We start from the raw sequence: 24928 nt of genomic DNA on the forward strand, positions 1-24928 counted from the left end.
TCCGGTATAAGATAAGCCGTTATTATCTAGTCATGTAAATCATTATTTTATATATATATAATATTTATTTTGATCATATGATTGCATATTCATTATTATAGTAATTTCTTAGAGTCAAGAACTAAATTAGGTATACATTTGACATAGGCCTATACTTTCACAGGTCCAAAATTATTATTTTACAGATTTTTAATGCAATCAGATCATTTTTGATGGCATTAGTTATGCCTTTCTTGCTTGCTTTTGTTAATTTCATTAGTAAACTTTTACAGAATGCATTTCAAGCAAGGTGCCATGAGATCCCATAGAGGCATTAAAGCCCTTTGTGTTGCCATGGTGCTGGTAGAACTGACAGAACAAGAAGCAGGGGAGGTATTTAGGAAGAAGGGGGAGGGGCATGGCCACACACATCATGCTGTGATTGGCTGAAGCCATGTCACATGTGACCTTTGGAATGCTAATACCTAGATTCCCCCCACTTTCTCTTTCTCTGGTCTGCGGGAAAGCTAACAGCACAAACACAACCCAAAAATGGTGTAGGATTGCAAGGAAAGGAGGACGAAATCCAATCCTAGTAAAAGAAAAGCAAAGCCAAAGCCAAAGCTTAAGGTAGGCATAATTTATGTGCATGCTGTGAAATCCCTTCTTTCTTGTGGTTTTAAATGTAGGTAGGAAGTAATTAGGCAGAGTGAATGCGTTTGTTTTCTTACTGCATGCTTCCAGATCCGTTTAAAAGAAGCCAGCACAAATTTGACAGTTCGAGGAACGACAGTGTGGGTATGGGAGCCCTGGCCTGCTGTTGGCAAACTTGTGTATGCAAAATGCCTTTGTATTTACATAGAAATCCTATTCAGACCATAAAACCTGGTATTCTTTAGCATGTCTGTGTGTATAGAAAGGGGTTTTGTGTATAGAATGTTAATTTTTTAGATGAATTCCAAATCTATAGGACAATAGCAATATTATCATACTTAAAAAAGGATAAAGTATTTTGTGGTTTTGTGGCCTTGATAATGGACTATCTGAATGATATTCCTTTGAAGGATGGTTTCCCTGAAGCCAAGTACACTTTTGTGCATCTGTGTGTGTGAAATGCCCATGAGGGTAGAGTCTGGGGTCAGGGCCAGGTCATTGTGCCCTTGGCATTCCGTTTGACCCACATTAGACCAGATTAAACAGAATGGATACCATGTGAATGAGTGCGCCAGACCACAGTGCAATTGGATGATTGCGTGCATGTGCGTGCATGTGTGTGTTTAAAGTGTGCTTGTCTTAGAAGTTCCAAGTTGGTGATTCAAGCCAAATAACAACACAGCTGGACAAAAATGAGAAGCACAAATCCCTCCAAACCAGATCTCGTCACAAAATCATATGCATTTTGTTAAATCCAGAATGTTCTGATCTGCAGACTCCAAAACACGGAAGTTCCACTCTAACTCGTTATGATGCAGCCACTTGCTTCTGGCTATCTTCCTTTAAATCGAATTCACTTTCCTTGAGTTTGGTCCTGTGTGCTTAGATAACTTATAGGGTGTGTTCAGGTCATTTGTTGCCATAAATCGATCAGTTTCACACATCCTGTAGTAAATCATAGTAAGAATTAGGTCAAAGCTTTTGCTCCATTTATAGTCCTTACTTACTAATATATAGACATCAAAACATCTGTTACTGATAAGCTCGTTATTTTCTCAACACATTTTTGAGGCATCGATATATTAACATTTGCCGACATTTAAATTAGAAGTCTTAATTTGTGTACTTCCCAATTTACTGTCGGTTGTCCTTTCGTTTAATGTAGTGTGGTGTAATAGCTTTGGGAGACAACAAGGGGGTGATATAACATCACAATGAACAAGAAGCGCCGTGTAGGGGGTTAGGACAAGGCACGGGTAAAGCACACAGGATGTGTCGATGTGGTGCAGGTGGCAGTCCAATGTTGTAAAGTCATTATACACAAAAATTTAAAGGAGGTTTTTGTACTTCTTCATGAAAGAACAAAGTGCTGTTGATGAGTTCACAGGTTATTTTAAGAAACTGGTTTAATTGTGTAAACTGAACTAGAAATGACGACATTTATTATGCAATTTCTCTGTTTGTAGCCTTGAATAGGTTTCATTCAAGCTGTCAGACCACAAAAAGACATATATACAGTATATCATCCAGTGATGGCTAGAGAAAATAATTTATGTCCTTTGATAATGATTTGGGTTGAATTTAGTGGAAAACTATGCAAGATGTGCTCCGTGCAGCTGCAGAATTTTGAGCAGCCTCCAGAGTCGTGTGGGTGCCGCCAACAGATGGCGAGTGGCGGCGGTGTGCGTACCATCATAGAGAATAATTGTTTCGAATTTCAGAACATGCCATGTTATTCGTCAGAGGCGTCCATTGTGCAACCCCTTTTAATTTAACCTGCCGCTCACACTTTACCAAAGTTGTGTTGAGAAATATGTATGAAGAGACAAAAACTATTGTGCAATGGTTAGCCCTATTTATATCTGAAAAAATGCCAGTATAGATCGATAATCATCAGAAATATTTTTTAATTGTCAGTGTATGAAAACTTCATCGATCACAGACAGACAGACAGACAGATAGATAGATAGATAGATAGATAGATAGAACAAGAAAAAAGTTAAACTGTTCAACGTTCAGTCTGTTTAAATAAAAATCAACCCCTGGGAAACAAAAGTGCCTGAAGTTGAAGAAACACCCATACATTGTATATTGTATCACACCCTGCCAAAAAAGGGTTTCCTGTCGGGAAATATAACCCCCTGATTTCCTGATTTTGAATTGTGATTGGTTATTCTGAAGCCTCAAGATTGGTGGGGCCACATGTAAAAGTTTAAGAATCGATTACTGAAAGAGACTAAAACCAGGGATACTGCCAATATAGATTTAGAGCAACAAATAAATAAAAATATTTCTACATTTTCTGAAGAAAATGTGAGTGATGCTTGATCACACAAAACTCAACGCCACAATGATAGGGTGCTATGGGTGGTCGCCAGGCTGTTCTGGGTGGTTGCTAGGGCATCACTAAGTGGTTTGTATGGTTGCTATGTGATTGCTTATTAGGCCAAGTCAAAAGTGCTCACCCCCAAGTCTTAATGATATTATGGTCCCTAGATATTGCTTGGGTCCTTCCTTCAATGGGATTTTTTTCACTTGTTTTATTGTCTACCAGGCGTAAATTTCAAGTCAGATTGCTTAGAAAAGTAATAGCACCTTAGGAATACCTTTCCTCAACAAGCCACATGATTTGAGATGTCATGTCTGTAGCACAAACAGTGTGGGACGAGTTATGTGCCAAAGTTTAATACTTAGGTTTAGGGGTTTGTTCCAACAATTAACTTGTGTATGTATATTAGTGGTGCTTGCATTTCCAAGTATCAGTGAATACACACAGTCTGTAAAAGAATCTGTCTGCCTATCCATCCATTCTTTAATCTAGCAACTCTTTTTCAGGCTGCCTGTTAAAGCACTTTTATTAAATAAACCAACTCCCTCCTTTGTGCAATAACCCAGAATTCTTGGGAGAGTGATTGAAGGTTAATTGCACTGGGAGCCTAATGTGCAGATTACAAGAAGGAATTGGGGCTTCAAGTGTCTCAATTTTAACCCAGAGTCAAATACAGATCAATCAGTGTGTAAATTTGAGTTCACATGCCTAAAAGTGTAAGCTTGCCTAGCATATCGAGGGCAGCCAGGCTGATGCATGCACACCTACACAGTAGGAGGATAGAGAAGAGCGCATCACTTGCGCAAGAGATTCTCGGTGGATCGCACGACACGCAAGTGATACCAGTCTTCAATTACCCCGTGCACATCCGCGTACCACATGAGAAGCATATGTAGAGCTTATTCATCTTGCTTTCACCGCTTTATATCATAAAATTTGCTTCAAAATTTTGCTTGTGTGGCCGCCGAAAAATTTCAGGGAGGGAAAAACCCTGTAAAAACATGTGGAATAGTGCACATTAAGAATAACATGTATAGTACAGTAAAATATGATGCAATGCATTATATTAAAAATAATATATAAGAAAACACTGGCTCACAGTCTTTATTGAAATTATTGCAATATTTTGTTATATTATCCTTAAGAACAATAACAATATTAATGCTAATAAGTCTAATAATTGAATCTGCAATTAGGGAAAATGGAGGGAGTAGATCCCGTTTGGAGATGAGCAGGAACATTTGACTCGCATGGAGGACATGGAGATACAGATTGAACATAAAATGTTTTTTCTTTTCTTTTCTTTTTTTTAAATTTTCAACAGGCAGTTGTGTAGTTTTGTGTATCTGTATACAAACAGAATGTTCATAATTGTTTGAATAAATAAAACAGGCTACTAATACTGAGAAAAATAACATATAAGAATCAGAATATTTATGTTCAGAATCAGAATCAGAATGAGCTTTATTGACAAGTATGCTTATACACAAGGAATTTGTCATGGTGACAGAAGCTTCCAGTGCAAAGAGAATGCAACCATATATACAAACATGTATACATATAGTGACATAAAAAAATATGATATAATAGATAAATAAAAAGATAAATATACAATAGAGCAATAATGTTGTTCAAATATTTTATATACAGTTATGTGCGGGTGATGTAATGTATTGAAGAAGAGGTATGATATGTTAAAAAATATAAATGAAATATAGATATACAAACGTTTGCATACCCTGGCAGAAACTGTGAAATTTTGGCATTGATTTAGAAAAAAATGACTGATCATGCAAAAAAAAGTCTTTTATTTAAGGATAGTGATCATATGAAGCAATTTATTATCACATAGTTGTTTGGCTCCTTTTTAAATCATAATGATAACAGAAATCATGATGGCCCTGATCAAAAGTTTACATACCCTTGAATGTTTGGCCTTGTTACAGACACACAAGGTGACACACACGTTTAAATGGCAATTAAAGGTTAATTTCCCACAATTTAAATTGCAATTAGTGTCTGTGTATAAATAGTCAATGAGTTTGTTAGCTCTCACGTGGATGCACTGAGCAGGCTAGATACTGAGCCATGGGGAGCAGAAAAGAACTGTCAAAAGACCTGCGTAACAAGATAATGGAACTTTATAAAGATGGAAAAGGATATAAAAAGATATCCAAAGCCTTGAACATGCCAGTCAGTACTGTTCAATCACTTATTAAGAAGTGGAAAATTCGGGGATCTCTTGATACCAAGCCAAGGTCAGGTAGACCAAGAAAGATTTCAGCCACAACTGCCAGAAGAATTGTTTGGGATACAAAGAAAAACCCACAGGTGACCTCAGGATAAATACAGGCTGCTCTGGAAAAAGACGGTGTGGTTGTTTCAAGGAGCACAATACGATGACACTTGAACAAAAATGAGCTGCATGGTAGAGTTGCCAGAAAGAAGCCTTTACTGCACCAATGCCACAAGAAAGCCAGGTTACAATACGCCCAACAACACCTTGACATGCCTCACAGCTTCTGGCACACTGTAATTTGGAGTGACGAGACCAAAATAGAGCTTTATGGCCACAACCATAAGTGCTATGTTTGGAGAGGGGTCAACAAGGCCTATAGTGAAAAGAATACCATCCCCACTGTGAAGCATGGTGGTGGCTCACTGATGTTTTGGGGGGGTGTGAGCTCTAAAGGCATGGGGAATCTTGTGAAAATTGATGGCAAAATGAATGCAGCATGTTATCAGAAAATACTGCCAGACAATTTGCATTCTTCTGCACGAAAGCTGCGCATGGGACGCTCTTAGACTTTCCAGCATGACAATGACCCTAAGCACAAGGCCAAGCTGACCCTCCAGTGGTTACAGCAGAAAAAGGTGAAGATTCTGGAGTGGCCATCACAGTCTCCTGACCTTAATATCATCGAGCCACTCTGGGGAGATCTCAAACATGCGGTTCATACAAGACGACCAAAGACTTTGCATGACCTGGAGGCATTTTGCCAAGATGAATGGGCAGCTATACCACCTGCAAGAATTTGGGGCCTCATATATAATTATTACAAAAGACTGCACGCTGTCATTGATACTAAAGGGGGCAATACACAGTATTAAGAACTAAGGGTATGCAGACTTTTGAACAGGGGTTATTTCATTTTTTTTCTTTGTTGCCATGTTTTGTTTTATGGTTGTGCCATTCTGTTATAACCTACAGTTGAATATGAATCCCATAAGAAATAAAATAAATGTGTTTTGCCTGCTCACTCCTGTTTTCTTTAAAAATGATACATATATTACCAATTCTCCAAGGGTATGCAAAATTTTGAGCACAACTGTAAGTAGGAATGGATGGACTGAATATTGCACATGGTTGTACTGACAAAAGGAAAGTATTTGGGGGCAGTTTTAACTGTTCATGAGGATGTAGATGAAAGGAAAAAAACTGTCCTGTGCCTGGCTGTTGTGGTGCTTAGTGCTCTGAAGTGCCAGCCAGAGGGCAACAGTTCGAAAAACAAGTTTGCTGGGTGAATGGGGTCAAGAGTGATTTTAACAGCCCATTTCATCACTCTGGATGTGTACAGTTCTAGCAGGGTGGGTTGGGGAGCACCAATAATCCTCTCAGCAGTCCGAACTACTGTATCATTTGAAGTCTTCTGATGTCTGACTTGGTAGCTGAACCAAACCAGACAGTTATAGAAGTGCAGAGGACAGACTCAATGACTGCTGAGCAGAACTGTATCAGCAGCGCCTGTGGCAGGTTGAACTTCCTTAGCTGGTGAAGGAAGTACAACCTCTGCTGGGCCTTTTTCAAAACTGAGTCTATGTGGGTCTCCCACTTCAGGTCCTGTGAGATGGTAGTGCCCAGGAACCTGAATTACTCCATTTCAGCCACAGTGTTGTTCAGAATGGTGAGCGGGGTCAGTGTTGGGGTGTTCCTCCTAAAGTCCACTCTAAATTTCCCCTGTGGGTATTAATAAATTATTTCAAACAAAAATTACATATTACAAATTACAAATATCTTTTAATCATTTTATGTGGTGAGACTGGTGGAAATGTAAGGCAACTTGCCCTGGTCAAGAACAAATTTGAACTACCATTTTTTAGTCTAAATGTCTAAATGTAACTTAATGTTACGGTAAATGCACCCAGATTCACTGTTGTCCACATGATGTTCTCAAAGGACTGTCTCAGTGACAGAAGTGTCTTCCTGTCCTGATGTTTACATTCTCCACTCTTGCCACAGAGGTGTTCTGCTTTGTAACATTCTGACACAATGACAGAAGACTTCATCCTCAAAGAGCACACACTGTATTTTTCAAAAACTTTACACAAATCACTGGTTTTGTGTCACAGACAGGGATATGTGCTTGGAAAGCAGTGCCACCTCAATTTGTTAGCACAACTACTTTTTGGCAGGACACTTTGTATTCAGAGTTCCAAATATTGGCATCAGATGTGGGACTTTAAAAAAAGCTGCCTGGAAAACTGAAATGTCTTTAGGTTAATCTACAAGTGCAGCTTCACAGTTTAATCTGAACTGTGTGTTTAAAAAAGAAATAAATGATACAGTATGTTTGTCATGGCTCAGGTGAGATTGTTGGTTTGTTTTGTATGTTTTGTCATTTTCTCTCCCTCATGTCTCACAGGCGCGGCCGGCATGTATGATCGGCGTTTCCATGGGAACACTGATTGTTCCCGGGGGAATGCTGATCATGCCACTGATTAGCGTGCCGAGCAACACCTGTTCTCCCCTAATTCACTCCCTTCTTAAACCCGTCATGTTCTCAGTATCTTGGCTAGATTGTTGTTTGATGTTGAGTACTCTCTGCCTAGTTGGTTATGCCTAGTGTATCTGTTCATTGCCCTCATGTTGGGTGTGTGGTTGCCTTCCAGTATTGCTGTGTGTCAGCTGGTCTTCCACGGAGGATACCTCATCTCTGCCCACGTGTTGGGAGTTAAGTTCGCTCATCTCTGCTGGGCATTGTTCTGCATCTCACTAAGCTTCAATGGAGGATTCTACAAATCTGTTTCTGACTTCCACAATGCACACACTCTTAACGGACTGCCCCTTGCGCGACTACGACGTGAACGCCATTGGAGATCGCTTCCCTTTGCTGCAGCTGGTGTTGGGATTTTCTACATTCCTCAACCCAGTGACTGCTCATTATCTTGAATGAGGCTGATGACTGTAGTGTTATCTGCGAACTTCAGGAGCTTAACAGAGGGTCCTTGGCAGTGCAGTCATTTGTGTAGAGGGAGAAGAGTAGTGGGTAGAGGGGGTACACATCCCTGGGGGGTGCCAGTACTGACTGTACATGTGCTGGAGGTGAATTTCCTCATTCTCACTAGCTGCTGCCTGTCTGTCAGAAAACTGGTGATCTGCTGACAGATAGAGGTGGGAACAAACAAAGAGCTGGGTTAATTTAGTCCACAGGAGAGCAGTGTCGATGGCGTTAAAAGCTGAACTGAAGTCAACAAATTGTATCCTTGCATAAGTCTCTGGACTGTCAAGATGTTGAAGTATGTAATGCAGTCCCATATTGACTGCATCACCCACAGCCCTGTTAGCTCGATAAGCAAACTACAGGGGATACAAAAAAGGGTTCAGTGATGTCCTTCAGATGGGCCAACACCAGTCTCCCAAATGACTTTATGACCACAGATATCAGATCAAAGTTTCTGTAGTCATTAAGTCCTGTGATTTTGGGTTTATTTGGGACGGGGATGATGGTGAAGTGTTTGAAGCAGCAGGGAACTTCACACTGCTCCAGTGATCTGTTGAAGATCTTTGTGAAGATGGGGGCCAGCTGGTCAGCACAGGATTTTAGACAAGTGGGTGAAACACCATCTGGGGCTTGTGCTTTCCTTATCTTCTATTTCCGGAAGACCTGGCACACATCCTCTTCATAGATCCAAAGTGCAGGTTGATTACCAGGAGAGGGGAGGAGGGAGGTTGCAGGAGGTATAAAGGTTTGTGTGATGTGAAGGTCGGAGCGGGTGTGTGGTGTGAGACTGGGCTTTTCAAATCTACAGTAAAACACATTCAGATCGTCAGCCAGTTGTTGATTCCCTACAGAGTTGGGGGATGGTGTCTTGTAGTTGGTTATGTCCTACAGTGGTCTCTCCACACTGATGCAGGGTCGTTAGCTGAGAACTTGTTTTCAGCTTTCAGAATAGCTTCTTTTAGCCACTCTAATCAGCACGAGCTGTGGCACTTGGCTTTGTATTGTTGACAGAATTTGGCCCTTGGTGAAACTAATTGGGGAACCCTGGCCTAGTCAGTCCAACCTGTCCTCATAGATTAAATCTCCCATAGTGTAGCCTAATTAAAGAAGTATAGGTTTCAACAATAAGGATAGCCCGATGGCACGAGGCCAGTGTGAGAGTGATTTGGCCTAGTTGACAGAAATGTCACTTGCCCTGTCGGGCGAATGCTGTGTTGTCACTATGTCTTACAGTATGTTTGTTAATTATGTACATGTGTTTTTATGCTTTGTAAACTTAGAAAATATTGGTTTGCAACCTGCAAGCATTTAGTTTTCTGTAATGAACTGAACATTGTAGAGTTATTCCACATCAAATCAGCCAGAGGGGGATCAAAATGACAATTTTCACCTATGATTTTGGAGCAAAACTACAGCAAAAAAAGAAAAGAAAAAAAAAATCTTAGAAAGGTGGCAGCATCATTATTTTATTTTCATACAGAGATCGGTAGGTCTTTTACTAAAACCAGCTGACCTCAACACTCTGTGTTGCATTATATGCCAATAGTGTGAGTCCAAATCTAGGGGAAAAAAACACTTTCACGTAAATCACAGAGATATGGGGCTCTCAATGAGGCTCCATTCACAAATTGTTTAATTTTACCCATTTTCAATGGTTGAAAACCAAATATGGGTCACATTTACAGTATGAAGCTAGATTTTCTTGTCCAACAAAACAAAGGCCTGAAGTACAAATAATGTTGAAACTAGAAATGTTTTTTTTTTCTTTTTATTCACATAAAAACAATAATGTCAATCTCAGTTTTTGAGAGTCCAAAAATATAAAGTAAGACTACCACTGAAATATAATGACAACCATAAATGTATTAATAAACTTTGTTGGGAAAATAATGGCATATAATTATATACTGAACCAGTCTAACTGCTAATTCCAGGATTATTACAAATCATTCTCGCAATTTAACACAGCATTATTATTGCTTGAAAACCTGATTATTGTAAATTGTTGTAACTTTTTTTTAAAAGAAAATTTGTTTAAAGAAATTATCAATGAATTTCTTTTTGACACATACAGTATTAAAATATGTTGTCAAGAAATTTCCCCTGTGGGGATTAATAAATTTTTTAAAACAACAATTACATATTAAAAATTACAAATATCTTTTAATCATTTTTTGTGGGGAGACTGGTGGAAATTTAAGGCAACTTGCCCTGGTCAAGAACAAATTTGAACTACCATTATTTTTTTTCAACCTTATTGTTGAAGTCTACAATTTTTTAGTCTAAATGTAACTTAATGTTACTGTAAATGCACCCAGATTCACTGTCATCCACATGATGTTCTTAAAGAACTATCTCAGTGACAGAAGTGTCTTCCTGTCCTGATGTTTACATTCTCCACTCTTGCCAGAGAGGTGTTCTGCTTTGTAGCGTTCTGACACTCTGACAGAAGATTCATCCTCAAAGAGCACACACTGTATTTTTCAAAAACTTTCCACAAATCACTGGTTTTGTGTCACTGACAGGGACATGTGCTTGGAAAGCTGTGCCATCTCAATTTGTCAGCACAACTACTGTAATTTTTTTGGCAGGACACTTTGTATTCAGAGTTCCAAATATTAGCATCAGATGTGGAATGTCTGAAATGTCTTTGGATTAATCTACAAGAGCAACTTCACAGTTTAATTTGAACTATGCATTTAAAACAAGAGATAAATCATACAGTATGTTAGCCATTAGGGCTTGCAATATATGCTATAGCTAAAAAAGATATCTCAATATTTTTCAGCCTTTTGACAATACATGTCTTTATATGTCCATATTTATATGTTTTTGCTCTGAAGTTGCTTTAATTTTTTTTTTTTTTTTTTTTCTTTCAATCAGAGATTAAAGGGTGAGTTCACCCAAAAATGAAAATTCTCTCATCATTTACTCACCCTCATGCCATCCCAGAATTGAATGACTTTTGGTCTTTAGCAGAACACAAACAAAAAAATATCTCAGCTCTGTAGGTCCATACAATGCAAGTGAATGGTGATCAGACCTTTGTAGTTCCAAAGAATACATAAAGAAAACATAAACGTAATCCATATGACTCCAGTGTTTACTGTAAATCCATATTTTCAGAAGCAATATAATAGGTATGGGTCAGAAACAGATCAATATTTAAGTCCTTTTTTAACAACTGGAGTCGTGTGGATTACTTCTGTGTTTCCTTTATGTGAGTTTTGGAGCTACAAAGGTCTGATCACCATTCACTTGCATTGTATGGACCTACAGAGCTGAGATATTTTTCTAAAAATCTTTGTTTGTGTTCTGAAGAAGAAAGAAAGTCATATACATCTGGGATGGAATGAGGGTGAGTAAATGGAGAGAATTTTCATTTTTGGGTTAACTATCCCTTTAATGTTTAATGCAACTATAAACAGTAATATTAAAGTTAAAGTTAAAATTATATTATATTATAATTATTTATATTATAAAATGTTTATTATATATAATATATTTATATAAATTGTATAATAAAGTTATAATACAGCTTGTTTTCCCACATTATTTTACTAAATGAACACAGGGAAGGATTTTAATCATTTACATTTTTATGCCCTAATATAACAATTCATAGACCTCATATATTAGCAATATTGAACTGATTGCACGGAAATAAATCGAACTAACACTGTTTTTGTTTCTGAAGTTAAAATCAAAGACACTATCAAAACATATCTGTCTTAACACTCGTTAAGAAACTTAATGGCCAAATCAAAAGTGTATTAAAATTATCATGATATTCACAATGATGATTAAATATAGTAAATCATTGCAAATAGATTAAATTGTGAAAATTTAGCCATACAAAAGAATGAACCCATTTACACCTAACAAGCAAGTCCATACAATTTTTTGTATTTTTATTTTGGTTTGGGGTTCCAGTGGTGCTCATTATATCATTCATATCTTCCTTCCCATTAATAAGTATGAGGAGCCCCTCAGTAACCTATCTTAGTGGTCATAATTAGTGTACTATATTCACAGCCTTCTCAGGGAGTTAATCCATCTCGGTTGCATTGATGCTGCGGCTCTGCTCAGGGACACTGAGTCACTTGGGAATGTCTGTCTGGGGCCGGAGCGGCTCTACTGCCACAGAATGGGGTGCAAAGGGGACACCAATTAACTGAGTCTCGGAGGAGGAAAAAAGCAGTGAGAGATGGAATAAAGGTGAGATTTTCTACTGTCGTGGGCTGCCATTAGTCAAGTAGAACCAATCAGCAAGTGTTATATGCCTTTAATTTGTTGTTCAGGCCATAGAGAATTGAAATGCATGTAAATTATTAGGATTGGACGCCATTCTTTCTTATTTTTGCAGCTTTTAACAGCAGACTTTTGTCTCTTTGGAAGACTAAGCTGTGTGAAAATATGATTTTAGCTCCAACTTTTTGTTGTTTTTCTTCAAGGGATTTATGATACCTGTGTCCATATTGGTACAATGCCAGTGACTTTATTGGTTTCTAATTGTCATTATTGGTGTTGGTGTGATTAGAATGATGTTAAAAGCAGGTAAAATCATGGCATTATCAACTATATTAGATTATATGCTTCTTCATTGCCAGCAGGTTTCAAAAGAATTAGTTATCCACTTTTTCTGCCGTCCATTTATAGAACTCTGATTTCACTTGAAGCATATAAAATTTTAGAATGCCGTATTTAGTTAGACTTTTTTTTAAAATTGTTTTATCGATGTCAGCACTGGTTTTTTTGAACAATACATTTGGGACAGGACAGTTTGTCAGCTTGAGTTGTTAGGCTAAGGACATGCAATATCTCTGATAATATCAGTATTGTCTACTTTAAATGTTTTTTCCCCCCGCATTGGTCTGATTAGGCTGGTATTAGAAGCAGATAAATCATTGTTTATTTTTCCAATTTAAGAAATATATTTTTCTATGTCAGTTTTCCTAACTACAAGATATCAACCTTTTCTTCTATACATTATAATGTTTTAATGCTTGATTTTACTTGAAGCATGTAAAATTCTTTAATGTGCACATTTATTATTTAATTTTTTTAAAATGCATATTTTGTTTATTTATATAGTGTATTTTATTTCTATGTATTTAAAGGCATATTTTGTTTATTTATTTATTTATTATTTATTTATGTATTGCAATGCCATCACAATTTATGGCAGAAAAAAGACCCTGACAAAATATTATACAGTGATGATATTTACCATAATATTACAATAATTATTCCATTATTGTTTTAACAGTTTACTGGGGTATCCCTGGTATTGTCAGTGGTACCACTAACTAAAACACAGGCTATTAAAAGCACTCATGGGACAAAAGTCCAAATGGACCTCAACATTGATGGGATATTGTATCTACGGGTTAACCTCCATAGAGCACCACTGTGTTAGTAGTGTTACCTTAATAACAACATCAACAGCAAAAGCCTTCATACAGGGTATGTAACATTGACAGACAGGAGTTTAATGGGACCTTTACAGCAGTCGATTAAATGCTTTAATTGAGTCCAAATTTTGTGATGTGAGAGACACCATGAAATCAACATTCCTCAATCTCTCAATGCTCTCTTCCTGCCCCCTCTGTCGCTCCTGGTGGCAGTCCACCCCCGCCTCATTTCCCTGCCCCCCACTCATTTCATGCTGAGTGGATGAGTAACTAATATGGATCAGACTCAGACAAGACAGACAGCAGCACCCCCATCCCTGCCCATCTCATCCCATCCCAGCCAGGTTTACTGCCTCAACCTCCTACTGTCCATGCCTTTTCCAATCTCATCACTCTCTTTATACTCTCTTTCAGTCATCTCTGATTAACCTCTCTGTTATATATGGCCACATCCATATTCCTGTTTCTAGTATTTTACACCTGTTTTTCTTTTTTCATCCTCTTGGTCAACTCTTTTTATCTTCTTATTGGATGTACCACATTCAGCAATGGATGAAAAATATATGAAGTCATTGCCTGTGTCAACTGAATTTATAGCTTACTCAAATCAGATACAATTAGACTAGAAGTACCCAAATGGCAATGTTACATTCATTACACTTCTGCTATATTATTGTAAAGGTGGAATGTGATAAATGAAAGAGTAAATGAAAAAGGTTTGTTATGTGAGTTATTAGCTATTTTATGTGTACATACATAATAATAAAAGTCAATATATTTTCTTAAAACCTTGCTACCATATATATATATATATATATATATATATATATATATATATATATATATATACACACACACACACATATACTGTATATAAATACAGATGACTTTTTAGTGTCAATCTACCCATCCTTCCCATCCATTCCATCTCTTCATGCTATTTTCACCTTCCCTTCCTTGAGTCATCCTCATCACTCCTTCTCTAACCTACTCTGTTCATTCTGTTCCACCTTTACTCTACCCCATCAAAAGCTAATCTATATGCTAATAAGCAGATTGCAATCAATGACGTTCATGCCTGCCTGGTGCAATCAATATATTATATGAGCAAATACAGATGAAGGAATATATTTCAGAATAACTCAGATTTTACACATATAAGTGCCTCAATTTACTTTTATGTGAGTGGTGTCCTCCTCTCCCCCTCTGAGGTCTGGAGTGTCCCTTGTATTTCTATTTTCAATTTAGTAAGATCTTTTAGAAGTTAACCAAATAATGTGTTGTTATGGATTGATGCCCTGGTTCAAAGGGATAGTTCAATCAAAAATTACATTTATTTAATTAACACCCTCACACTGTTTTGAACCCATATGACTTCCTTTCTTCTGTGGAACTTAAAAGGAGATGATTGATAGAATAACAGCCTCAGTCAACATTCACTTTCATTGAATGGAAAAAAGATGCAGTGAAAGTGAAAGGTGACAGAGGCTAACATACTCGCTAACATCTCCTTTTATGTTTCATGGAGAAAAGAAAGTCAAATGGGTTTGGAACAATATGAGTTTGAGTAAATAATGACAGAGAGTTTTTAGATGAACTATATTTTAAGCAGTTCCCTAAATGCTATTCTTACCTTCTGTAATGTGTGCTTATTTTTTAATTGGAATAACATACTAGCTGCATGTGGACTATTTTTCATAAGGGTATGGTTCGATTGTAATGGCCAACACAGTTGGGGGTATTTACCCTTTGCTAAGTGATGCTTTAATCACTGATCATTAAGAGGGTGCCTTGTCAGCGCACAACACTTAATCAAGCAAGACTGTGAACTGCAGTGGATTCTCAATTTACCACATTCTGTCTCCTCAGTCATTTCTATTGGCTTTAATAAAATAATAATAATAATAATAATAATAATAATAATAACTAGATTCTTACATTTTCTGAAAATGTGAGTGGTGTACATCAATGCAAAAGTCAGCTTGGGTGTTTTGGATGGCTGCTTGGTTGTTTCTATGGTGTTGTGGAATGTTGCTTGGTGGTTTCTAGGGTGTTCGTGGTGGTTTTTAGGGTGTTGTGGGTGGTTGCTAGGTGGTTTCTAGGGTGTTCGGGTGGATGCTAGGTGGCTTCTAGGCTGTTCTGAGTGGTTGCTAGGTGGTTTCTAGGGTGTTCGTGATGGTTTCTAGGGTGCTGTGGGTGGTTGCTAGGTGGTTTCTATGGCATTTGGGTGGTTGCTAGGTGGCTTCTAGGGTGTTGTTGGTGGTTGCAAGGGGGTTACTAGGATGTTGCTGGTGGTTGCTAGGAGATTTCTTGTTGCTAGGTGGTTTCTAGGGAGTTTTGAGTGGTTGCTAGGTGATTTCTAGGGTGTCCGGTGGTTGCTTGGTGGTTACTAGGGTCTTGTGGGTGGTTTCTATGGTTTTCCGGGTGGTTGCTAGGTGGTTTCTAGGGTGTTCAGCTGGTTGCTAGGCCGTTTCTAGGGTACTGTGGGTGGTTGCAAGGTGGTTCCTAGAGTGTTCAGGATGGTTGTTAGGTGGTTTCTTGTTGTAGGTGGTTTCTAGGGTGTTGTGAGTGGTTGCTAAGTGGTTTCTAGGGTGTTCGTGATGGTTTCTAGGGTGCTGTGGGTGGTTGCTAGGTGGTTTCTATGGCATTTGGGTGGTTGCTAGGTGGCTTCTAGGGTGTTGTTGGTGGTTGCAAGGGGGTTACTAGGATGTTGCTGGTGGTTGCTAGGTGATTTCTTGTTGCTAGGTGGTTTCTAGGGAGTTTTGAGTGGTTGCTAGGTGGTTTCTAGGGTGTCGGGTAGTTGCTTGGTGGTTACTAAGGTCTTGTGGGTGGTTTCTATGGTTTTCTGGGTGGTTGCAAGGTGGTTTCTAGGGTGTTCAGCTGGTTGCTAGGCCGTTTCTAGGGTGCTGTGGGTGGTTGCAAGGTGGTTCCTAGGGTGTTTCTAGAGTGCTGTGGGTGGTTGCTCCATGGTTTCTAATGTGTTCCTGATGGTGTCTAGGGTGCTGTGGGTGGATGTTAGGTGGTTTCTATGGCGTTCGGGTGGTTGCTAGGTGGTTTCTAGGGTGTTATGGGTGGTTGCAAGGGGGTTTAGGGTGTTGCGGGTGGTTGCTAGGTGATTTCTTCTAGAGTGTTTTGTGTGGTTGCTAGGTGGTTTCTTGAGTGTTCTAGGTGGTTGCAAGGTGGTTTCAAGGGTGTTGTGAATGGTTGCTAGGTGGTTTCTAGGGTGTCTGGTGGGTTGCTATGTGGTTTCTAAGTTGTTTAGGTGGTTTCTAGGGTCTTGTGTGTGGTTTCTGTGGTGTTCTGGGCGGTTAGTAGGTGGATTCTAAAGTGTTCTGGATGGTCGCTTGGTGGTTTCTAGGGTGTTGTAAGTGTTTGCTAGGTAGTTTCTAGGGTGTTGTGGGTGGTTGCAAGGTGGTTTCTATGGTGTTCTGGTTGGTTTCTATGCTGTTCTAGGCGGTTGCAAGGGGGTTTCTTGAGTATTGTGGGTGATTGCTAGGAGGTTTTCAGAGTGTTCTGGATGGTTGCTAGTTGGTTTCTAGGCTGTTCGGAGTGGTTGCTAGGTGGTTTCTAGGATGTTCGCAGTTGTTGCTGGATGGTTTCGAGTGCATTGTAAGAAGTTGCACAGGGGTTTCTAGAGTGTTGTGGGTGGTTGCTTGGTGGTTTCCAGAGTATTCTAGGTGGTTGCTAGGTGGTTTCTAGGGTCTTCTGGGTGGTTGCTTACTGGTCCAAGTCAAATGAGCCCACTCCAAGTCTCTATGATATTTTGGTCATTAAATAGCTCGGCATACAATTACGAGTTTTGCACAGTGGACGATAAAATGGGCAAACTCCTTCATTGTCTGTGTATGGAATTTATTTATTGCCCATTTTATCTTCCACTGGGTAAAAGTCATCATCGTATGCACCAAAATTTTCAGTGGAAGAATTATAAGAAGTATGGTAAATAAAATAAAATGCAAGTGGTACTTGTGAATTCTGAGTAATTCATGTGTTGCTATGCAGTTTCTAGGGTATTCTGGGTGGTTGTTAGTCTACTGCTTGGTGGTTGGTGCAGAATTTTGGATGGTAGGTTTTCCAAAGTTAAAAGAGCCCACTCCCAAGTCTTTATGATATTCTTGTCCCCAGATATGACTCGGAATCCTCCTTCAATGTACGTTTATGGAATTTTTTCACCCATTTTATCATCCGCCAGGCAAACATTTTAAGTAAGACTGCTTAGGAAAGTAAAATCGCACCCCTTCTCAACAATCCAGATGATTTGAGGTATAATTTATGTCTGTAGCACAAACAGTGCAGGACAAATTACATGCATATGTTTAATACATGGGGTTAGGGGTTTGTTCAAACTTATAGGACTTATAATGAGACCATGGAACATAATAATTTAAGTTTTTATTTCTGAAATAATTTAAACATCTACAGTATGTAAAGACTGACATGTCCATCTAGTATGCTCTCCATAGGTCTTTTCCTCCTGTTTTGGCAATACAAGCCATCACCAGTGAATATTCTGAAGGGGGGATTGGTGCTGCTTATAGAGGGGGATAAAAATCATTACCATCACCCTCATTAGAGGAGAGTCAATTGTCCTATCAGCATGCAGCTCTGCAATGGGGCTCTAAAAGGCACCCCCAGTTGGCTGTTGCTAGGAAACCACAGAACTGGGGGGGCTTGCATGAGTGTGTTGAGAGAGAGATAGAGAGGGAGAGACAGAGAGAGTGTCTGTGCTTGGCGACAAGAACGGTGGATACTAGCGGTTATCAGGGAGGATTGGGTACACACACACACTAGACAAAGAAGCTTTGGGGTCTGAGGGATGGGGCACACTACAGGGCCGACCGGAGCTCGTACGGCCCCTCAGAAAAGGTAGGAGCTGGGCTTTGTCTGGGAAATAACCGGGATGTTTCTTAAAGGCAGAGTTCACCCAAATATGACAATTCTGTCATCATTTACTCACCTTTGTTTTGTTGCAAACCTGTATGACTTTCTTTCCTCTTTAAAGCAAAAATGGAAATGTTAGGCTGAATGTTAGCCTTGGTCACCAGTCACGGTCATGGTTTGGAAAAAAGATGCAATGAAAGTGAAAGATGACTGAGGCTAACATTCTACTTAATGTCTCCTTTTGCATTCCACAGAGGAAAGAAAGTCATACGGGTTTGCAACAACATTAGGGTAAGTATACGATTCCAGAATTTTCATTTTTACATCAACTATCCCTGTCCATGTGTACTGGTTCTATTTTACGCCATCATAACTCAAACTAGTACCATGTTTACCTCTTTCCTTCTCTAACTGTCTCTCTTGGCATGGCCCTTTAGTTTGTTTTGCATCTGGAATTACACTGATAGATTTATTTTTTGCATTACTAAAGGTGACAGTGCTTTTAATAGAATTGTTTTTAAATTGCATGTGGTAGAGAACATCTGATTGGCTGGTTGCATATGGCTGGTTAAGATCAGAGGGTCCCGTTCCTTGGATTCAACATAACAGCTTTCCTCTCATTAGCAGACCCACTCAAGTGCTAAATATGAACCACTCTGGCTTTGATGCTGGATGTATGGTGCCTCATGATGTATTTATGCCATAACATGCTCTGTTCTTTATTATGGAACACAGTTGATAACGTTTGAGATGGTTGTAATTGGTCAAAGACTGGTTCTTTATATGTGACGGGAACAAAAACATAGTGTGTATGTCCTGACTTTGCAAGCTTTGAGATACTGTATGTTGTGTGTCTATTAGCAGTATTTCAGATGTACAACAGTAACAGATATGTTTGGAATGGCATACTAACATACTACTCGTACTGTGTCTGAAGTATGTAGCATGCATTCTTTGAACAGTATGCAAATGTTATGTATATTTTTAATACTCAGATGACCTACTATATATTTGCCAAAATGTGCAGTATACAAATGAAGCACACTTGAACTTCAGTTTCCAATGTTACAAACCAGCCACAATATCAACTGCAATTTTTAGAAAATCTCTTTACCTAATTATTTAATCGTACTGCCAAAAGTTAATATTTTGTTGCACAAAATTTGATTACATTTGCATAATACATATTTTTATTTTCAAGTTGATAACTGGAAGACATGCTGAATTAAACATTCAATGTAATGAGGTCATATGACAACAATGAGCGCATTTACATGCATATGCTGATAGCTACCAAAACATCGACTTACAAAAAATATAACAATGCAAGAAAACGCATGTAAACGTGCTCAATGTAGCATACTACTGTTTGAAACATTTCTCATTACATCCTGCATATACTGCTTCACATACTATTTCTTTTTTTAAAGTAGGCAGCATACATTGTATACTGTGCAGTATGTAGTATGCAATACACTATACTGTTTCATTACAAACACAGACTTAACAAATGTACCAAACACTTTAAATATCCCCAAATAAACTTATGGAAAAGCAAGCCTTTTTCTGCTTTTATACAACATTTAATACTATTCTAACTGTGTTACGATGTTCTCACATAGATGTCCCTATGGTCCATCCATTAATGCATATTAATGAGGCTCAGGACTTATATTTAGATTATCTAATTACAATGCCCAAACTCCATTAGTTCTCTGTAGCACAGGAAATGGCTTTTGGGGGAGGGATCAAGGATATTACACCATCTCTTGGCATAATAACAGATCTACAAAGGGGGTAAAGAGAGAAGAGTGGGGGGTGGGGGGGGGGGGTGGGTGGGCAGCCATAATGGTTTGTTGAGGGTAAAGAGGAGGCAAATCGGGGTTGCCGAGGAGGGGGTGATGTGTGTGTGGGGTTAGTGGCTCTCAACCACGTGTGCGAGTAATTAAATGAGTATAATTGAAATCATGCCACACTTCCCTTTAGACCCCCCACCCCACCCCACACCCCATTCTGTCCCATCTTAATCCCATTACCACTTTTTCCCCTGAATAGCAAACCCCAAAAGAGAGAGAATGAAATAGGAAGTGGGAAGGAGAGAAGATATTTTAACAACAGCATAGTTGGGCCTCCCAATGGCGACTCAAGTGATCATGTTTAGATGGATAGCCATCTATTTTCCATTTATTAGCTATAATTACATGGTTTAATGTTAGCATGATGGGATAACAGAAATAAATATGATTCTCTGCTGATACATTACGTCTACAGTTACATTTAACTCAATTCCTACGGAAAAGCATTGGCTCCAAAAAGTATAAATGTCATTGCATTAGATAAGAAAATATGAATCATGGCATTCATTTACAGAAAGATGTTTGTTAGGTTTTGAATTATAAGGCAATCCTATCTTGACATTTTTTGGTTGTCAAACTTAGTGGAACCATAGTCCATAGTTAATTTGATAAAGTTTAAGCATAAACCAATCGACATGGGTAGATTTTTGCCCATTACTCCGAATTTGCATTGCATGTAAACACCTTTACCGGCATCCTGACAGGCTCATCCAATGTGAGCAAGTGTTTATGTATTGGCGTCAAAAACAAACAGTTATCTGATGATTTCAAATCTCATGTAAACACGTTTTTATTTATTTATTTATTTGCATTGTCTGATTTTAAAAAGACACTTGTTTTGGGGATTTATCAGCATATTGGTTTGCATGTAAACAGCTTCACTCTCTAATCCAGTGGTTTTCAAAGTGGGGTCCGGGGACTTCCAAAGAGCCACAAGGGTGTGCTGGGGGGCCCAAGAAAAAATTTCAGAGAAAAAAATGTGTGTAAAGTGTAAAAATTGTTCACATTATTTTACATTATTACCGTTTCACTCTGAAATCATGAGATGTTTTATTCTAATTGTATTCTGCTGACAGCCACAGTAAGAAATAAAAACAAATCTGCATATACTGTAGTTCTATATATTATGAAAAAAAATTGATTTCTGAAGGATTGTAAGTTACTATATTTTGTAAAGCTGCTTTTATGTGCTATACAAATCAGGTTTACACATCTAAAATTACTATAGTAGTGTGTAGAAAAAAAAGACACTCTGTTAACTTGAAATAAAGTAATTAAGAAAATATATTCCATATTACATTTTAAGAATCTCTTTTGGCATTAATACAATGACCATTTAAAAGCCAATTGTTTAATTTGGCAAGCGACATGTGTCTTTATAGTATCACACTTACTATATTTCTTATATGGGATCCCTTGCAAAAGGATCATCATATATGAGGGTCCTTGGCATCAAACAGTTTAAAAACCCTAGGTCTTATCCATCTTCCATAGTTTTTTCTTTTGTGTTAACTAACTTAATTGTAACACTCAGATTCAGTCTACATGATCTTGGGAGGAACTGTAATACAATTATGATGTAATTTTTCAACCATGGTCCATGTATGTATAAAATGGTGTTAATACCACAGGCCATCAGCTTAAAACTTTTCTTCAATACACTTGTCTTTTGCTCTTCTGCTGTCTAGCCTATCAGAAAAAGTACAGTGTTGGTACCATGGTACAGTGATGGAATCATATGATAATACCATGGTACTTTTAACATATACTGTGTCACACAATGATTAACATTTTAATGTACCATTGTATTTACATAATATTTAAAAGAATACCATAGTATTACGTCAAAAGGTGGTACTACCATGTTTTTTGTTTTGTTTTGTTTTTTGACATGGTACCACTGTAATGCCATGTATTTTAAGGCATGCACCATGGTTGTGGAATTGTATACTTCAAGGTTCCTTGTTAATACCATGGTGAATTAATATGGTAATCATTCAGTACCATGTTACATATCAATGTACCATGGTATTACCATTTGATACCATCATTGTACCATGCTACCTCCACAGCAGATTTTTTAAGGGAAGGTAACAGGCCATTTAAAATTCTTATTCTCTCTCTCTCTCTCTCTCTCTCTCTCAGCTTGCGTCGAGTGTGGCAGCGGGGTGGTCGAGGTTCAAAGATCAGGCATCGGGGAGGCACAATGGAGAGTGAGCAGAACACACCTGTCTCCAGTGCCAGTAGCAGCAGCAGCATTACTGGCACAGGTACCACCACCACAAACTCCATAGGCAGCACCAATGCCTCCACTGCCAGCACTGCCAGCTCCACCAGCACGAGCAGTACGAGCAGTACGAGCAGTGGAAGACAAGCCGTTCCACAGATATCAGTGTACAGCGGCATACCTGACCGACAGACTGTTCAGGTGCGGATCCCACACATGACCACTAAACATGAACTTTTAAAAGAGCTATGAAAGAAAACATTCTTACAGGATGTTTTTTCTTCCCGCTTTTTTATGTTTCTCTGGCGGAAACCACAGTGATCGTGGGCTTTATAGTGATGCTTACTGGCGTGGATGTAGCATCACACAAAAGCAAGTTTTTGGTTACAAATTTCATTGATCAAATTTGTAGAATGTAGAAATAAACAGCTTTTTCTAGACCAGAAAAACATAGCTGGCTAAAGAACTATTCATTTCAATATGTGTTAAACTTTGTGGACAAAAAGTGGAAAAAAATACATAGTGCACATTTAAATGTTCTTATATTTATCTTAAGTTGTCTATATGCTATAAACAACTGAATTATTAAAAGCATAGGGATTAAAATTGTTTTAATGTTTATATTTATGAGCACTACCTTTTTAATTGTCAAACCGCAGTATATAAACACTACATTGCACCACATGGCAGTTTTAAAGCAATAGTTCACCCAAAAATGAAAATTCTCTCATCATTTACTCACCCTTATCTCATCCCAGATGTGAATGACTTTATTCTGCTAAGCACAGATTTTATAGAATATCTCAGCTCTCTTGGTCCATTCAATGCAAGTGCATGGTGGCCAGAACTTTAAAGCTCCAAAAAGCACATAAAGGCAACATAAAAGTAATCCATACGACTCCGGTGGCTTTTTTTTTTTTTTACTATAAATTCTCCTCCCTGCCCAGTAGGTGGCGATATGCACGAAGAATGCAAATCACCAAAAACAAAGGAAGAAGAATGGGCAAGTGAAGTGGAGATTTATAGTAAAAAAGGACTTGAATATTGATCTGTTTCTCACCCACACTGATCATATCGCTTCTGAAGACATGGATTAAAACACTGGAGTCGAATGGATTACTTTCTGTGCTTTTTGGAGCTTTTTGGAGCTTTTTGGAGCTTTAAAGTTCTGGCGGACCATTCACTTGCATTGAATGGACCAACAGAGCTGAGATATTTTTCTAAAATCTTCGTATGAGTTCAGCAGAAGAAAGAAAGTCATACACATCTGGGATGGCATGAGGGTAAATGATGAGAGAATTTTCATTTTTGGGTGAACTATCCCTTTAAATGTTTAATTATTAGAGTCTGTGCTGACATCTGCTGGTATATTAAGGAACTGCAGTTAGAGAGGAAAAACTGAAGATTTCTAAGCTTCATAGACAGGTCTCTGCTGTCTTTTTCAGTGGATCATTTGTTTGTTGTGAATGTAAAGATCATGAAATATTTTCTTTAAATTCCTTTAAAGAATCTAAAGAATTCTTTCCCCCTGATTGGTCTGAATAACTCACTGCTGCACGGTACTGCCTGCTCTGTCTTGTCTGTCCGTGCGCTGTCAGTGTCCTCTTTGCTCCGCAACATTATCACTGCATGAGAAAAGGGACATGTGGCGTGAGAGCGTGAGAACAGTATCAGTTGCATGACTCTCACGCATTGGCAGCCCTGTATTAAGTGTCTTTAACTACTATGCAACATTGAATACATACATACAATTCAATGCATTTACTCTGTAACTACATGTTGTTCTGCAAAATTCTCACAAATTTACATTTGCTGCTACTGAAGTTGAGGTACGGGTAGCTTTAAGGAGTAGGAGTGGGGTCAGGGTTAGGGGTTAGGGTAAGGGTTGGGTTAGGTTTAGGGTTAGAGGTAAGGTTAACAGTGTAACAACAAATGTATTTAATGGCGGTAATTTAAAGGTAAGTACAATGCAACAACACGTATGTACATAATAATTACATTGTCTCAAAAGCTTAAGTACATATTAGTTAAAGACACCTAATATAAAGTAAGACCCAAATTTCTATTAGGATCCTTTAGAATTAGGGCCAAATTATTACAAATTCCAATAGGAATCCTTTGGGATTTTTTCACTAAGGACATTAGGACTTGTTCCCTATAACACAAAACATAGTAAGAATATGATCAGACACAATCAGTATTACTGTTTTAACCCTTGTGCATCAATAAAAAAAATTTACTCAGAGATCCTTAGAGGACAAAAATGTCCACGTCAACAAACTGCCATAATAATATTATATATTAATATTATTTTCCACTTTCAATTAGTTAATTGTTTTAACCAACATCAGTCCTGATCATAACTA

General features: G+C 38.3%; 1 protein-coding gene across 3 annotated transcripts in view; it reads left to right on the plus strand.

The window, feature by feature from the left end:
• Nucleotides 1–490: 490 nt before the first annotated feature.
• Nucleotides 491–24928, plus strand: part of LOC127449341 (polyhomeotic-like protein 2) — a 48914-nt gene continuing 24476 nt past the window's right edge. Inside the window, exons 1-3 of one of the 3 annotated variants that reach the window (XM_051712703.1) lie at nucleotides 498–609; nucleotides 12220–12402; nucleotides 22481–22763. In XM_051712703.1, coding sequence (XP_051568663.1) covers nucleotides 22542–22763 — 222 coding nt within the window. In that variant the 5' untranslated portion in view covers nucleotides 498–609; nucleotides 12220–12402; nucleotides 22481–22541. Of the gene's footprint in view, nucleotides 610–12219; nucleotides 12403–18399; nucleotides 18465–22480; nucleotides 22764–24928 lie in introns of those variants that run through there. The other 2 variants (XM_051712702.1, XM_051712701.1) reach the window with 2 other exon arrangements.

This window comes from Myxocyprinus asiaticus, chromosome 12, assembly GCF_019703515.2.
Source record: "Myxocyprinus asiaticus isolate MX2 ecotype Aquarium Trade chromosome 12, UBuf_Myxa_2, whole genome shotgun sequence".
Classification (NCBI taxonomy): Eukaryota; Metazoa; Chordata; class Actinopteri; order Cypriniformes; family Catostomidae; genus Myxocyprinus; species Myxocyprinus asiaticus.